The 17,805-nt window shown below is 38.9% G+C and overlaps 1 protein-coding gene across 1 annotated transcript in view; it reads left to right on the forward strand.

The window, feature by feature from the left end:
* Positions 1–998: 998 nt before the first annotated feature.
* The window catches only part of GPR158 (G protein-coupled receptor 158), a 192,940-nt gene continuing 176,133 nt past the window's right edge, over positions 999–17,805 (forward strand). Inside the window, exon 1 of the mRNA XM_012731360.1 lies at positions 999–2,445. Coding sequence (XP_012586814.1) covers positions 1,517–2,445 — 929 coding nt within the window. The 5' untranslated portion in view covers positions 999–1,516. The remainder of the gene's footprint in view (positions 2,446–17,805) is intronic.

A 17,805-nucleotide genomic window follows, 5' to 3' on the forward strand; every position in this document is an offset into this window, starting at 1 on the left:
GAAGATATGCTTATACTTAATACTAGTATTGATATAAAACAATTTAACTGTAAAGGATTTCCCATTGATTTGGAAGGTGCCACACACTTAGTCAGTTCCCCTTTCTTTTACTGGACTATCCTAACCTGTAGTTAACCAAGTAAGGTTAACTAATAGCCATCAGTTCTAGGAACTTCTCACTCAACTCAGGTTCATCAATTCTCATTCTCCTGTGGTCCCTGTCTGCCCTTTGCACATTTTTGCTACCTTCCACATCAAGGTTCCTTATGTTCCTTAAAATGGCATTTCCCCCACGTAAAGACCAGCCAGTAGATGTCTCTATACTCCCTCATTGCTAAGACTTCCGAAAGTAGGGTTTAACCATTTTTTAAAATTGATGACTAGGAGGATGACTTGATAATTTGTCTAAAATGCGCAAATTCTCAGGAGGACACGTCTTCCTCCTATATTCCTCCCCTCTGATTTAAGTAAAAAATGAAAACTCCATTCTAGCTCCTTTCCAGGCACAAGAAAATGTTTGATTTAACTGAGCATGTAAGACGCCAACACCCTCCTCAGTATGTTCAAGTTTCCTGTGCTTTCCGTCACAAAATCTCTTTCTTCCCTCACTCCTACCCACCCTACCCCCACCTCCCAGGTTTCCGAGTAATTAGGGAACACGAGTGGGTGCAAAGACTCCGCTCTGCTGCATAACCGCGCCACCGCCTCCTCCTGCGCCTCCTCCGTGCTGCCTCTGGTTCAGCACTGGACAGTTCCCGCCCCTGCCCAACCAATGGCAGTCGGTTGATTGACAAAGGAGCCGACCAAACACAGAACGAGACGATTTGAAGCCATCCTATACCAGGGTTTGGTTGCGGCCAAGCCATCTCTTTAAACCATCTTTCCTTAGCAGTGAGAGGCAGAAGTGTGGTTTGTGGTCAAACCTAAAAGCGCCAATTAACTAGCTGCTCGGAGCTCTCGACCCAGATAGACAAATGTCTTGAAAGAAATCTTCGTTCTTTGGAACTTGCTCTTGAGCTCCCGGTGCGGTTCTGTGTGCGCGCGCGCTTGGAGCCTCGGGGTGAAGCGAACAAGGAGGAGCCAGAGCCTGGAGGCGGGAACGACCTGCCACTGTTGAGATGATGGAGCAGCGTCTTCAGCGGTTGGGGCGGCAGCAGCAGCAGCAGCAACAGCAGCAGCTCTTGAACACACCTCAATGAGAGCAGCGGTGGAAGCGGCTGAGCAGAAACGCGTAAGCAGGCTAACTGTAGTTGCCGTGAAGCAGAGGGAATGTAAGCTGTTGGGCTCAGGCATCGAGGTGCGTAATCCAGAGACGACCCATTGTGAAGCGGGTGCAGCCAGCATTGCCACAGGTGATCTGATTTCCTACGCTGGTAGGTTAGCCAGCGGGCCAATTTCAAGGGATTCTTATTTTAAAGTCCTTTTGGACTGAGTTTCATCTGGAGGGGTAAGGCCCCTAGAAAAAGTCATTCTGTTGATAAATTGACGACCAAGATTTAAAAAGTGACTCCACCCGATGCCTCCTGTCCTCACTGCGAGGCAGATGGGAGCCATGGCTTATCAATTACTCTTTGGCTTCCTGCTTGTTCATCTGGGATTAGGATCTGTTGGCGCCAGCCGCGACCCTTCGGGGCGGCTGGATTCTCCGCTAGAGAAGACCCTAAAGGGGAAGCAGCACGCCCAGCAACTGTCTCGAGCCTCTGCCTCGGACCCCTCAGCTTCTTGGAGTCGCTCCACAGACGGCACCATTTTGGCGCAGAAACTCGCCGAGGAGGTGCCCATGGACGTGGCCTCTTACCTGTACACTGGGGACTCCCACCAGCTGAAGCGAGCCAATTGCTCTGGCCGCTACGAGTTGGCGGGTTTGCCTGGGAAGTCGCCCGCTTTAGCCAGTTCCCATCCCTCTTTACACGGGGCGTTGGACACATTGACACACGCCACCAACTTCCTCAACATGATGCTGCAGAGCAATAAGTCGCGAGAGCAGAACTTGCAGGACGACCTGGAATGGTACCAGGCACTGGTGCGGAGTCTCTTGGAGGGCGAGCCCAGCATTTCCCGGGCGGCCATCACCTTCAGCACGGAGTCTCTGTCCGCGCCCACCCCGCAAGTCTTCCTCCAGGCTACGCGTGAGGAGAGTCGCATTCTGCTCCAGGACCTATCCTCAACCGCACACCATCTGGCCAACGCTACGCTGGAGACTGAGTGGTTCCACGGCCTCCGGCGCAAGTGGAGAACCCACTTACACCGCCGCGGCTCCAGTCAGGGACCACGGGGCCTGGGCCATAGCTGGCGGCGCAGAGACGGGCTTGGCGGGGATAAGAGTCACGTCAAGTGGTCTCCGCCTTATTTGGAGTGCGAGAACGGGAGTTACAAGCCCGGGTGGCTGGTCACTCTCTCGGCTGCTTTCTATGGACTGCAGCCTAACCTGGTACCGGAATTCAGGTAGGGAGGGGGAAAAGGCAAAAGCAAAGCCTTCCTTCCGGTTTAGCCCATGGGCGATCGCGCTGAGAAGGAACACTCCGATGTGACACTTACACCTCCTACCCTCACAGAAGAGAACCAGGCTGAGAGAATCCTTACCCAGCGCTTGTGCTTAGGGATAAGACGCATCCCACATTAGTGAGTTCCAGACCCTCAGTGAAAGCCTTTCCTTGGGATCAGCTTCTCTGTAAGGGGCTGGGGAACACTTGGTTGAGCAGAGAAATCTTTGATACTCTATGTGTCTTTTCAACCCTTGGGAGAACAAGGAGGGGAGTTGCCTTTCAGGGGTGATGTGAGGGAACCTAAAAAACTCCAGGTGTTACCCCCAGGCACAGAGTGGCAAGCACTGTGGGAGAGAGGAGAAAAGGAAGCAGGAGGAATGAGTGTTCATTATTTCTGCCACTTCTGTGTAGCCTCTGCTTGCTCCCTACCTGTGTAGTTCGGGCACCAGTCTGTTGTTAATCAGTTACCAGAGTGTGTAATTAAAACAGTTCAATCCCATGGGCAACTTGTCCCCTAGGTAGTGAGTCAGTCTCAGCAGTGTACCTGTCTCCAGGAGCCACATTTTGCAATTTGACCACTGTCCTTCTCCTACTGGTCTCATTGATCTCCCTAATCCATCTCCTCCCTTGATCCTCTCTCCCTCTCCTGTTCCATGTTAGGCAATACCTAAGGGTTTGTCAGCCTTCACATACTCAAACATTTGATAAATAGACCTGGTTGAATGATCTTGGGGAGGGGGCGTTAGTTTTGGCAGAATTCATTCACGGAGCCTGGAGAAAACTAAAGAGCAGTATAGGTATAGGATTTATAGGAAGTAGAAGTTTCAAATTAGCAGTGGAGTCTTTTGCCCTAGGAACTGCCTGATCTTTCAGGTGAGGAACTTTAAGACGTAACTCTTAGAAGTGGATGTGACCTTCTCCAAAGTGAGACTGGGAAGAGACCACAAACTAATTAGGATTCCCCCCTAATTCCCATGTTGGGAAGCTCTAAAAAGAAGGTGTTGGAAGCTTGAGATTGCTTTTGTACCATTTTTTTTGGAAACTGGACAAAGGTGGCAAGTATGTGCTGTGTGTTTATGGCTTTGTCTTGATGCTGTTTGGCATAACAAGGGCCAGATGCTGACTGATGAACGATATCACAACCAAGTCCTGGGTTGACAAATAGGGGCAGTCAGAAAGCTTTGTCTTGGCACTGTCATGTATTGTTGAATAGCTCTCTCAAGTTGCTTAACCTTCCTGGGCCTCAGCTACTTATCTATCAAGTGAGTGAGCTGAACTAGATGGTCTCTAGGGAGCTATCCAGTTATAAAATTCTATAGCTTTTAATGCTGGCAATACTTCAGACGGCATAAATGAAAAACAATCTCTTTCCTCTGATTCTGTATGACCATATTAAATGTGTGTGTGTGTGTGTGTATGTATGTGTGTTTTTCTATCTCCTTTAAAGATCTTGTCTTAAAATAGAGTAACTCCAACTTTCAGGATAATCTCATTTCTCCAGGATCCTGTTAAAAGCTGCACCCAGTTTTGAGTTTTGGCTCTATTGTTTGTTCAGAAGAGGAAAGATCAGCAGATGCCGTTCATGGCCAGTGAATTGTTTGTGGCCTTAGACAAGGCCTTTCAGAGAGTTCCAGATCTCAGGATCCATTGATTTGCTGATTGACTGATCAATCTGATATTAATGTTATATCAGGCTCTGAGATAACTGCTTTCTATGCATTATTTTAATTAATCTTTTCAATAATGCTCTGAGTTAGTTTTTAATAGTTCCCTTATTTTTCAGACATATAACCCAAAGCACAGAGAAATTAAGCTTCTTCCCTGAGATCACACAGCAGCAATAGAGCCAGTACACAACCCTATTTCTTATCTTTTACCGTTACTCTAACCTATCTTTTTTTTTTTAAAGATTTATTTATTTGTGCATACAGAGCTGGGGTACAGGCCAGAGGCTCAGGGGCTGTGAGAGACTTCACCAGAGACAGAGTGGGGAGCAGAACAGGCAGATTGATGAAGTACACTGCTGAGGGGAGCAGCGGGCGGGTCAGGAGAGGTCTGCCACGCCGTGTGGTCACCTCTGGGGCAGGCGGGAATCGAACTCATGCGGATGTGGCTTTAGCTTCTCAGTGCTGTGCTTTAACCCGCTGCGCCACCAGGGAGGGCCTCTAACCTATCTTTTATGAAAGTGTTCTAAAAGTACTGCATATAATGTACCTGTTGCATAAAATATATTTCTACTGTTCAATAATGGGGCTAGGAATGAGACCCACATACTTTCAGAATTACTTGTTAACAGCTCATAGAGCATAAGTCATCTAAACAAGCTGTGCATTCTATCAGTCAAGATAATATACTGAGGGTTCATGGAGTCTGAGGTTATGAGGAATCACACACTACTTTTGGGATCACAAATAGGAAATAGTTTATTTCTTCTGGATGACTATCTTCAAATGCTTTCACAATCATCAGTGGTGTTCTTTAGCTAAGATACTAAGATAAGCCATTTCATGTCTAATTTTCTACAGAAGCTGGCTTATCCTGACAGCATGCAGGAAGAGCAAAATAAGTACTCTGCTGTAAGTGCTTTTGTTTCATGTCCTGTGCCCCTCAAATGCTGTTTTGAGGACTTGCACAAATGTTAATTATAGGAATTGAAAGAAATCTATTTGTTTCATAAACAAATAGAAAGGTGACATGACATGTCATAAAATCATATATCAAGATTGAAGCCACGAAAGAAATAGGATCCACGATTTCTACCTCTAGTTTCACATTAGGCTTAACATACATACACCTGGTGCATATTTCTGAGGTTCCCTGGACCACTGTGCGTAATTTATGTTGAGGACATACATTTTTCCAATATCTTTAAGGACAAAAAATTAACCAATAGAATATAGCTGTTAATGTTTTTTTCACAGATTGTATTTAACACATTTGATATAATATTCAAATGGGTTTTCTTTTCTAGCTCTCCACACTCATAAAAGCAAAAGTTGCATTTGTTGTTTATGCTTTACCATCTAAAATGTGCAATTTAAAATCCTATACTATATGCAAATCATACTGTAAATGTACTTTAACATGGTAAGCCTCAAATGAAGTTTTGGAAAAATCATGATTAGGAGCTCTATTCATTATTTAAAATATATCCATTTACCAAAAGTCTTATTTGTAATGAGAAGAAAATCCATTGATGATGGCTTCCCTACAGAAGTGGTTATAGCTAAAATTTTCACATACATGCAGAGCAATACATGTTCAGTGTTTGATATTTATCAGGGTCATGTATTCATAGAACATGAACTAAGAATATACTAATAGAAATGAGAACTCTATTTCAAAATAGGAAAAAACATGATCTGAGTTTCCAGATCTTGAAAATTTCCCTGAAATTTGCTTAATGTCATGAAGCTAGCTATTTCAGAGTCCTTAAAGCAAGGAGCTTGATAAACTTGTGTAATTCCCCTCAAGACAACTAATGTTGAGGCATTCTGAAGCTCTTTACTTACTTTTAAAAGCAAACTGTTTTCAATTTGGTTCTCTAGTTGACTTTGAAATTGCAAAAATTGCTTTTTATTGTGGTGCAACATTAGTACAGCATTAACTTGTTACTATCTAGAATATGCAACTGGAAGTAGATACATCAAGGGTTTCCAAGACTGCTAAGTAAATTACAAGAGTAGATGTCTACCCTCTGCTAGAGAGAACTGGTGTCCTCACTAGTGTGATTTTAGAACCCCAAATGTAGGATAAGCCAATTTTTACTTTCATCTTCAGAACTGAAAGGGTTTGTGTTTCTCTGTTCAGAGTTTTAAAGCTACTTTTTTTTTTTTCAAATATGCACTGATCGGTGGTTATATTGATGTTATTTTGAACTTGGCTGGTAGAGAAGCATTAAAGCCCAGTTTGTTTTCTTTCTGTAGTTATGGATTGGTATTTACAGGTTTATTGAAGCAGAATTACTAAAATAGTACACTGGGATCTTGATAATTTTGGCAGCTTGTTGACTACTATTTGCAAACAGGCAATTCACTGGTACTGGGGCTATGCTTGGGAGGTTTTGCAGTCAATAGTATTATTAAGCTCTTGTCCAGCCAAGCAATGATATATGTATTTGTGGGCTTGTTTTTTAGTCTTATTTGTTTTTCAGCTTTGAGTACAAAAACATTTCTATGTGTGATTTCTACTTCAGTGAGGCATTTATTCATCCAATAAGGCTTTCTTGGAAAAAATGATATACAAAACACTTACATGGGTAGGTTATTCTGTGAAGTACTTTTTCAGTTTAGAAAAGGATTAGTCATTCTCAAGTCTCTCATCCTTTTTTACAATGACAAACTGAGTGTGAGAATTATGACTTTCTTTTTTACGAAAATTTAATTACTTAAATCAATCACAGGACATGTCTAGTTTCATCAATTTCATTATAGAAAGATTTTATAGGAAACAGATTAGTTTGAATATTATCTGACCCCAAGGTCATTTACCACCCTCCCCCCCCCAAAAAAAAATTTAGTTACCTGCCTTTTTTGTCAAAGAAGTCAGGCTCTTTCTCTCTCTTTGATAGCTAATACTTCAAATTGAAATCCAGTTAATTTTTATTCACTATATCAATTAAAACATTCCCCTATTTAGAAACTATAAATAGAACAAAGCATTTCAAGTTTTCAAAATCTCCTGTCTACTTAGCAAAGTATTTAGTGTACCTATGATTTTAGTTTATTTATTTTTTAAAGAGATTTATTTTTTTATGCACACAGAATTGTGGTACCAGCCAGAGGTGCAGGGGTGGTGAGAGGATTCACCAGGGACAGAGTGGGGAGCAGAACAGGTACATTGATGAAGTACACTGCTGAGGGGAGAGCGGGCAGGTCAGGAGAGGTCTGCTGTGCCATGTGGGTCAGCTCCGGGGCTGGGGATGGAACTCACACTGAAGCAGCTGCGGCTCACTTGCAGTGCTGCATTCTAACTTGTTGCACCACCAGGGAGGGCCAGTTTATTTTTTTAACCTCATTTTCTTACCATTTATATTTTTGTTCAATGTATATGCTTATGTACACTATCAAGGGAAGACTTCTCTAGTATATGACACATGGTTTTTATCTGAGAAACAGGGAAAGGCATTATAATATACAAGAATGTGTTTAATCAATTCTAAGATGTAGCTTTTCCATATTTTGATGTTCTTATGACTGAGAGTATGGCATTTTCAACTGCCACACAATTTATTTTAGTGGTACACAATACAATAGTGCATGTTATGATTAATGACATCTTATAATTGATGAATTATGACATTAGGAACTGGGAAAATAAATTTCAAGTTCTTCCCAACTCTAAAGTTGTATAGTCACCTAAATTTATCAAGATGCAGTAAAATAGGAATATATGGAACCACAAAATCCAGAAATTATTGCTATATATACATTTTATATTTGTTTCATAACAATTTTGTTAAAAAAGACAAGTTATAATAAAACATGTAATCACATTTTCTTGTAAATGTATGTGAAATACCCAGAATATTGGGTCAGGAGTGGGAGAAACTTTTCAGAATAGCTAAGTTAGGGATTTTAAAAATCGTTCCTACACCATCTGGCAAAACATTTTACTCGCTATCTGAGAAAATGCCTAGGACAGTAAGAATAAAAGACCACTTATGGAATAGATCTGTCTATCCTTTATGAAATGCCTAGGAGTTCCAAGGTGGAAATGAAAACTTCATATGTTACAGTCATACATTTAGTTAGTGAGATCTAAATGGAATCATGGAGTGTCTTTCTTTTTCTTCCTCGTTTCCAAGTTAGTGGTTTGAAATGGAATAGAAACTTTGATTTCTGCCTTATTTGATGCCTCAGATCACTATAGAAAGCAGTTTCTCAGCTCTGCCATTATTGGCATTTGGAGTCTGGCAGTCCTTTACTGCGGGCTGTCTTGTTCATTGTAAGAGTTGAATAGTACCCCTAGCCTCAGTAGTGGTCTCCTATTTAGTGCAACAGTAACATATCTGCAAACATTGTCAAATATCTTCTTGTAGGGAAAAAATTCCTCTTGCTGAAAGTCACTGGTATTAGAAGAATATATATTAATATGCAATTCTGGTGCTTATTTCAAGGATTCTGTATATGCAGCTAAATGTTCTACCCCTGAGCTATAACCCCCTCAAGGATTCTGTATGTGTATGTGTGCATTTGTATGAGTTTGTTAGACCACATTTCTAGTTATTTGTTGGTTGACTTGGGATATAGATCAGTGCATGTAGAGACTCTGACATGAGTGAGATTAGAACAAATATTTTGGATCAGTGAAGCACTAATTTACATTATAGGTGGTCATGGTTCAAAAAGAACATCTGAGTATGTTGCTAAGGATCTGCTATTAATGACTTGATAACTTTAATGGTCAAATATTTTACATTTACAGTTTCCCTAAAAGTATGCATGTTGAAAAGAAAATGTGTGTGTGAGAGTGTGTATGTGTATGCGTATGTGTATCTGTGTGTCCATGACTCTCCGGAGGAACAGAGAGAAGAGAAAAGGAAGTGGGAAGGAGATGGGGTAGAGGACAGAGAAACAATAGAGATGAGCCAGTGAAAAAATCAGTTAGTTAGCTCTGATGCTGGGGAACATGGTTTAACTTTTTCCTGAAGCTCTGTTTACCACTGAGTACTTTTTTTTATATAACAGTTTATTTTTACATCACCAAGTCACCCGTGTGCCATCACCATAATCCCGTGCACTTCCCTCCCTCCCCGCCCCCCTATTCCCCGTTCCATCCCCTCAAAATGTCTCTGGTATATGGCTGCTGTTCATTATTGTTATTTCCTCGCCTGGCCCATTACACTCCTGCTATGAGTGAAACCATCTGTTATTTTTCTTTCTCTTCTGGCTTATCTCACTAAGCATGATCTTTTCCAGCTCCATCCAAGTTGCTGCAAAAGACATGTGTTTCTCTTTTTTGTTGCTGAGTAATATTCCATTATATATATATATAATGGAATATATATATATATATATATATACCACATCTTTTTAATCCAGTCATCTACTTTTGGGCATTTGGGCTGCTTCCATGTTTTTCCAATTGTAAATAAAGCAGCAATAAACATGGGGGTGCAGGTATCTTTTTGAATCAGTGTTTCTGTGTCTTTTGGGTAGATACCTAGGAGTGGGATTGCTGGGTTGTAGGGAAGCTCCGTGTTTAGCAGTTTGAGGAACCTCCAAACAGTTTTCCATAGTACCACTGAGTACTTTTATAGTTCCCATTAAAGTGAACTATTCTTCCTTAGTAGGTAGTGAGGAATCCAGTTCCTGATGATTTAATTATATGAAGATAGGCCATGCTTGCATTTCAACTTTGTTTCAGGAATTTGTAATAGCTTAATGCAGAGCTTATTCATTAAACTAATATGAATTTAATATACATCATTTTAAGTTCTCTATCATTTTAACTATATTGATGCAACTATAATTTGTACCGAATGTAAACTACTTATTATTATAAATGAAATTTCCTAGGAGAAATAATTATATGGTCATTAAAGGTTTTTTTTTTTAAAGATGTATTTATTTATACATACAGAACTGGGGTATGGCCAGAGGTGCAGGGGCGGTGAGAGGATTGACCAGAGAGAGACAGAGTGGGGAGCAGAACAGGCAGATGTACTGAAGTACACTGCTGAGGGGAGTAGCAGGGCTGGTGAGAAGAGGTCTGCCACGCCATGTGGATCACCTTCTGGGCAGGGATCCAACTCATGATGAAGTGACTGTAGCTTCTTAGTGCTGTGCTTTAACCCGCTGTACCACCAGGGAAGGTCCCATTAAAGGTTTTAATAAACATTTGCTTAAAGGGAAATTTAATTACTAATCTCTAGATTAGAGTGTCTAAAAAATAACAATAAAAAATAATGATCGCATTGATGGATGAGAATGAAAGTGACATTAGCACAAGCTGATGCAGATTGCTACTTTTTTTTTTTTAAAGATTTATTTATTTGTGCATACAAGAACTGGGGTACAGGCCAGAGGTGTGGGGGGTGAGCAAATTCACCAGAGACAGAGTGGGGAACAAAGCAGGCAAATTGAAATACACTGCTGAGGGTATCACCCGGTGAGACAGGAGGGTCTGACACATGGGTCAGCTCCCTGGACAACTGAGGATCGGATTCATGCTGCAGTGGCTGCGGATAGATTCACAGTGCTCTGCTTTAGCCTCTTGCACTACCAGGGACAGCCCCAGAAAGCTACTTTTCACACTAGCCATTAACATGGAACATATGTGAGTTGCAGGGTAAGAGGACTAGAATCATTCAGATTGTGTCAATTATGGAGAAATGAGAGGCAACGTTGTGAATGCTAGGAGATGAATTCAAAGCTCATGAAAGATGGATGTGATTTTTTTTGGATAAGGCAAATGTTTGCAAACGCTGTTTCAGGTATTGACTTAATAAATAAGTAATACAGTCCGCTGAAAGTTATTTAGCAGTATATCTTTCTACTTTCATGAGAAAGAGACAAATAATAACAGTTGGCATTCTTTAAAGAAGCAGTGTTCTAAGTATATATCCAGGGGAAGCTCCTTTTAGATGAATTAGAATTTTAAAGGTAAATACCATTTTAGACATCATGTGATCCAATTTATTTCTGCTGTGGTGGCTTAGAAAATTGAAGTGGTGACAATCATTTGTACTAAGTATGGCCACAGTGAACTTACAGTTTAATAATGGACAGAAATCCTATGTCATCGTGACATATTCTGTGTCATCAAGTAAAGGTTAATTTGTGTTCATTACTCACTGACCCCACACCTGGCTGGCCATTAGGAGCATCTGAGAAAGCCTGATAGTCAGTTGCCAGACTGTCCTTAGGCACCATGGGGATAATCTGGGAAAGGTTCACAAGTCTATTAAAAACAAAGTCTTTGCGACTCAGTAGCAGCTGGTCCTCAAACACAAAGTTGGGGAAAGTAAGCAGTATTTGGTAATATTGAAGCACATATAATTCATTTTATAATATCTTAAAGATAAAAATTGTAAATGCTTAGCAACTTTAGCTTTAGTCATTCAAAAAGATCATCTGTCTTAGGCTATTATAGAAATCTGAAGAATCGCAGCACCGAATGATGTTGTCAGTGGGGTGAAATGATGAGCCTGCTCTGTATGAAGGCAGGGAGATCAGGTACTGAGGCTTGGGATGGTCCACCACTGAGCTGTGTGCGGTTACTGCCTTTATTTGGGGTTCTTCTTTGTTTTCTCACCTTTAAGATAGGGGTGAACATGAAAGCATTTGCCCCTTATTCTAATTATTTGTCTTTCATGGAAACATCCAATTTCCCTAAGCAGCTCCACATGTCCGTCACACACAAGGGCCACATTTTCTACTTTCCATATCTGACTCTTTAAAATGCTATGCATATATATATATATATATTTTTTTTTTTTAAAGGTTTATTTATTTGTGCATACAGAACTGGGGTGCAGGCCAGAGGCTGAGGGGCGGCGAGAGGCTTCACCAGAGACAGAGTGGGGAGCAGAACAGGCAGATGGACGAAGTACACTGCTGAGGGGAGCAGCGGGCGGGTCAGGAGAGGTCTGCCACGCCATGTGGTCACCTCCCCGCTGGCAGGGATCGAACTCATGCGGAAGTGGCTTTAGCTTCTCAGTGCTGTGTTTTAACCCGCTGCACCACCAGGGAGGGCCTAAAATACTATGTATATTTTAAGGGAAACAGTATGGAATATTTTCTGTGGAGGAGGGAATTTGGGAATTCAAATCTAGATTTAAATTCATGAGTTTCCACTTCTGCTTACTGTGTATCGCTGGCAAGTTATTTGATAATCTCTGTGACTAAATTTCCTCACCAGCAAAGGTTGTCAGTCTATCATTGCTGTAAAGAGTTAACAGTCTCAAATACTTCTTGATAGAAATCAGTGCCATAAAAACATAAACAGAACAAAATGATTAATGGCTGAAAGGTGGTAATAAATACGGTGAGAAAAAAAGTCCTCATTGAAGAGGTTACTCTGAGTTAAGAAGTAAAGACTGGGCAGAGTCCATGGGACACACTGAGGTCTCATGTTCCAGTAGGGACCAGCAAGAGCAAAGACATTGAAACAGAATGAGCTTTCTTAGCTTTCAATAGTAAGGAGTGAGAAGATACAGTTGTGTGCTGCCTAAAAAGTTGCCAGTAAGAGGTACAAGTCATAGACGTGAGGTTGGAAGAAGCAGAAGAGAGACTGCAAGGAACACTTGGTCATGGATCTGGAGGAGGCAGAAATGTAAGCTAGTGGAGAGAATTCAATGGAAAATTGGGATGGGGCTTTCGGAGATAAAATCGCTATTAGGGCAAATGGGTATTTTTAGCTTCTTTATATTTCATTTTTTTCTTTTTTTACTTTCTCCATTATTTAATTATATTCTTAACTTTTCTAACGACTACTTTTATTTTTGCATTTATAAATTTAAACTAATATCTCCTTTACATTTATTTTTCATTTTCTACTCCTGTGGGTTATCCCAATGTTTTCAGAAAACTAAAGATGGTAATAGTAAACTATAAAGTAAAATAGATTATGCAATTTGAAAAATTGCTTTGTCTTTTAATTGGCTCTGAAAATTAAAATTAGATTAATTAGATCTATATAATTTTCAATATATTGCACAAGCTCCAACAAAATATCTTTTTTTAAGTTTTATATTAGTTGCTGAAAACCACACTACCCTTAATGCCCTTATTTGTGTATTTGTGCATCTAAATATTTCACATTTTCTACACTTGCCAGTCGCATTTCTTCTGCATGTCAAAGATATGAAAAGGAACCATGTTTTATTTATTTCTAAGGTCATCAAATTTCTTAACTAATTCTGTTTATTGAAGAAAAGAAAACTTTTTGTAGAGGACATTCTCCTGAGAGTTGTATAGGTTGCTTTAGATTTTCTGTAGAAAAACCATCATGGAAATTTCAGGTTAATGAACTTTTGGGTTCAATTGTATTTTAGACCCAGATCTATTTCTAGAATACTTTTTTTTTTTTTAATTTTTAACCCCTTGGAACACTGTTTCAAATACTTATTAGAAAGGATCTGTAGACTGAAATATTTTTAACTCTTCCTATGTCTGAAAATATATGAATGGTTGTTATAAGATGGAATTTTAGGTTCAAAGTCATATTTTCCACAGAATCTTAAACACATTCTTATATTTTTCAAGTATTCATTGTTGATGTTAATCTGGTTTATTATACCTTTGTAGATAGTCTTTTCCCTTAATGGAAACTTTTAAAGTTCTTTTTCCTTAGAGTTCTAAATAGCTGGCTGTCGCTTAATTAATCAATGTCATCATGTAGTTGTCCCTTTTAGACTTTTCCACTAGGAAAATTTCTTTTATGATTAACTTAAAATTATTTTCTCTATCCATTTTAGAATTTAATAGATATTTAATTTTTTGGGGCTAATCTCTATATTTCTTAATTTTCTTCTCTTTTCCAGTTAATTTTCTTTTTATTTTACCTTGTAGGAAATTTTCTTATTTTTTTATTCCTTTTAAGAAAATTAGTCTTCATTTGGCAATGTCTTTTAATTTCCTTGAAATCTTTCTTTCTAAGGATTCTTTTTTTTAAAATTAATTTTGTGTTCCTTAAGTTTCTTTGAGAATAGTGATGAAAATATCACTTAAATTCTCTTATGTTCTCTGAATTTGTTTGTTTGTTCTAGGTTCAGTTATCTTTCTTGTTCATAATGAGTCTTTTCTTGTTCATTCTGAGTGGCCTCCTCCATTGACTCAGTTTCATTCATACTAGGAAACCAGAGAAGGGAATTGGCAGTCTCTGGTCTATCCTAGATATTTACTCTGGGAAGACTAATAACACTTCTAGGAATTTTAGCTCTTTCTAGGCATTTCTTTCAGTTCCTTACAGAATAGCTCTTGGTTTTTAGCTTGGAAATAAGTACTGTCATTGTATACATGGGGGAAGATGTGCCAACTGATGTAACCTTTTAGAAGGAAGCCCTTCAATCCAGCCCCTGGATGTCTCATTTTCCATTTCCACTCTGAATGTCTATTGACTTTGAACTTCAAATCTTTCTGGAAACTACTAGAATAGTTTCCATTTTTGCTCCAGTCTTTTCCTGAGCATGTCTCAGGCTTATCTGCTACCACTGGATTAGCATCAGTATGATTACAGGAATTGGGTGGGATCTCTGGTCATCTGGTTCACATTTCATTTTGTATTTACTGCCATTAAATATATAAAGATGTGTATGAGGCAGAAAAATATATGTTCAATTGACCAGCTTAAATGAAAACTTGAACTCAGGTATTCAGACTGGCCTTTTTATTCATAAGACATAAATATCATATTCTGCTATTTTATTTATTAAATATATGTTTCTAGCTAACTATTTCACTTCTTTGTGCCCCAAATTTCATAACTATTATTTAGGGAAAATAATATTGACCATAAGTAACTGTAATATAAATTAGGAAAAATAATATCCATAGCATATAATTTCAGTAAGGATGTTTAAAGAATATTAGCATGATATCTGACAAATTGAACACCCAATAAGTACTTAAAAGCATACGTGCAAATCCTACATTCAATTTACATTTTGGCATCTAATCAAAGTTCCTTATTTTAAATTTCAGTGGAACATTTTTTATTTATTTCATGGCACTATACAGCTTTCTAATTTTTTTTTTTTTGCTGATTTAATGAGTGTAAAGTGATATCTCACCATCGTTTTTATTTGCATTTCTTTGATTTCTTTGATACTAATCAAATGAGTGTCTTTTCATGTGTATGTGGGCATTTTGGGTTTACTTTTCCGCATATTGCTTATTTATATTTTTTGCCCATTTCCTATTATGATTTATACATTTTTTTCTTCAGTTGCAGGATATCCTGATATATTCTAGTATATACATTAATTCCTTGACAATTTTAGACATTGCAGTATCACCCAAGCTGTCATTTTTAAGTTAACATTATCCAATGTTTTCTCTTGGACGAAATTTTGAAATATTTCTGATGTTATTTAATCAAAATTTTGCCTTATGGTTTATATTTTTGGGTTTAATTTAAGAAGTTTTCAATACCACATCATAAGACTATTCTAACTTAAAAGTTCTGTCTTTCACAGTAGGTTCTATAACATCTGGAATCCACGTTTCTACATATGAAGTAGGGATGCACTTGCTATTTTTATCCATTTACTAAGTGAGGTTGCCAACACTATCATTCTTTATCACACATGTAAATGCCTTTTATGCATATCTGTGTCTCTCAGCCTCTACAATGTTCCATTGCTTATTTCTGTTTTCCTGTCAACACTTAAAGGTTTATTGCCATGATTGGTTAGGATGTGTCACTATTTATTTGGACAAGGCCTACTTATTTTCCTTTTTCACAGTTGACTTGAGACTACATTTAGGTAAACTTCAAGCTGCATAAAAATCCATATAAAATTTTAATTTATTCTACATTTGATGAGAATTAACATCTAAGTTATTTCCTTTCAGAACATAACTCTTCACTTATTCATATCATATATTTTGCCCTTCGTTAGTTTCACAATTTCTCCATACAGGTTTTGTGTATTTTTGACTAAGTTAACTTACTAGAAAATTTATAGGTTCTGTTGCTATTTTAAATGACTTCTTTTATGTGGTAGATATATAACAATGAAATACTGCTCCACTATTAAAAAAAAAGATGAAGTCTTAGCATCTGTGAATGTCCTCATGAGAAGTGTCCTCCCCAATTTGTTTTCCGACCCTACTCCTTGTCACAAATACCAAGATTTTATCTCTTTTTAATAGTGGAGTAGGACTTCATTGTGTATTATCTTAGTCAGGGTTAGCTATCTGAAACAGGTTCAGAATGAGCACAAGTCTTGGTGTGTTCCTCAAGGAATAGGGAAGTGATTGTAAATCAGACTTGGAGCTTGGAAGGATTTTGAAAAGAGTCAGGTGGAGGTTATAATGGATAAAGCACAACTTAGGCAAAGGGGCTTTTCATAAAGGCATCCATAAACAAATGGTTTTGTGAGATAGAAAGGACTTAAATTTTGAATTGTCTGGGACAAAGAATGTTTGCAGGAGACTGGTTGGAGGTATTGAAATTAGGGAGCAGGGAATATAGATTTCGAGCAAGGAATTATCAGGATCATACTTATATGTTTCAAAGACCACAGACAGCAGTGTATGACGTTTAATTCTAGGGCCTCTTCCCTGCATAGAACTTTTAAAGTCCTGGCATGGACATCAGCAATCACTTTTGTGGTTAACTATTTTTTTGGTAAAATTAGCAAAAGAAACATATTTTAACTGTAATTATCCTTTTCTATTATAACTTGCTTCCATTACACTTTCCCCAGGCAGTGGTCATTTTTGGAAATTAGCTAAAGGGAAATTCAGTATTGTTTAGTCTTAATTTAGTAATGTATATTTAAGTAGTTTGTAGATACTTCTGTGTACAGCTTATTTCTAACATCTAGTAAAACCCTTACTACTTACTCATCCAGCAGTAGAGCCAAACGAAAGGTCAGATTGAGACATACATGTATATTCCTGACTTTGTATGTTTCCCAAGGAAGGATCCTACACCATGTAAACTTTAATACCTATAAGCCAGGTTTTTTTTACCTGGAGCAATGCAAACAGGCCTCAATTAGTAAACTATTCTTAGTTTTTTTTTTTTTTTTTTGGCAATGTAGAAATGGAAAATTAAAATCGAGATACAGAAGCAATTAGGGTACTTAATAATTCTTTTATTTATTTATCTTCTTATTTATTATTTATGCATACAAACTGGGGTACAAGTCAGAGGAGCAGGAGTGGTGAGATGATTCACTAGAGACTGAGTGGGGAGCAGCACAGGCAGATTGACAAAGTACACTGTTGAGGGGAGCAGCAGGCGGGTCAGGAGAGGTCTGCCACGCCTTGTGGGTCACCTCCCAGGCTGGGAATTGAACTCGCACTGAGGCTGCAGCCAGCTTGCAGTGCTGCATCCTTACCCGTTGGGCTACCAGGAAGGGCCCTTAACAATTCTTTTGACTTGAGCAATAGGTTTCAAAACACAGGTATTTGACTTCGATAAGTAGAAGGATGGAGGATCATTCTGGGAGCAAGGGCTTCACTTTAAGTGAATTGCAGGTTTCATGGGCAGAGACGTCTCATTTAGGTTTGATGTTTTTCAGGTGTCTTGAGGCACAACTAGCGAGAAATGCTGGTCTGTCACTCAGCTAAGCTGCTAGTATTCGGGGGATATTATTTACACTACTTCCCATTCTTGGGAGGCCATTTACTAGGCTTTTTTG

This window comes from Condylura cristata, unplaced genomic scaffold (genome assembly GCF_000260355.1).
Source record: "Condylura cristata isolate star-nosed mole 26May11 unplaced genomic scaffold, ConCri1.0 scaffold00030, whole genome shotgun sequence".
Taxonomy (NCBI): domain Eukaryota; kingdom Metazoa; phylum Chordata; class Mammalia; order Eulipotyphla; family Talpidae; genus Condylura; species Condylura cristata.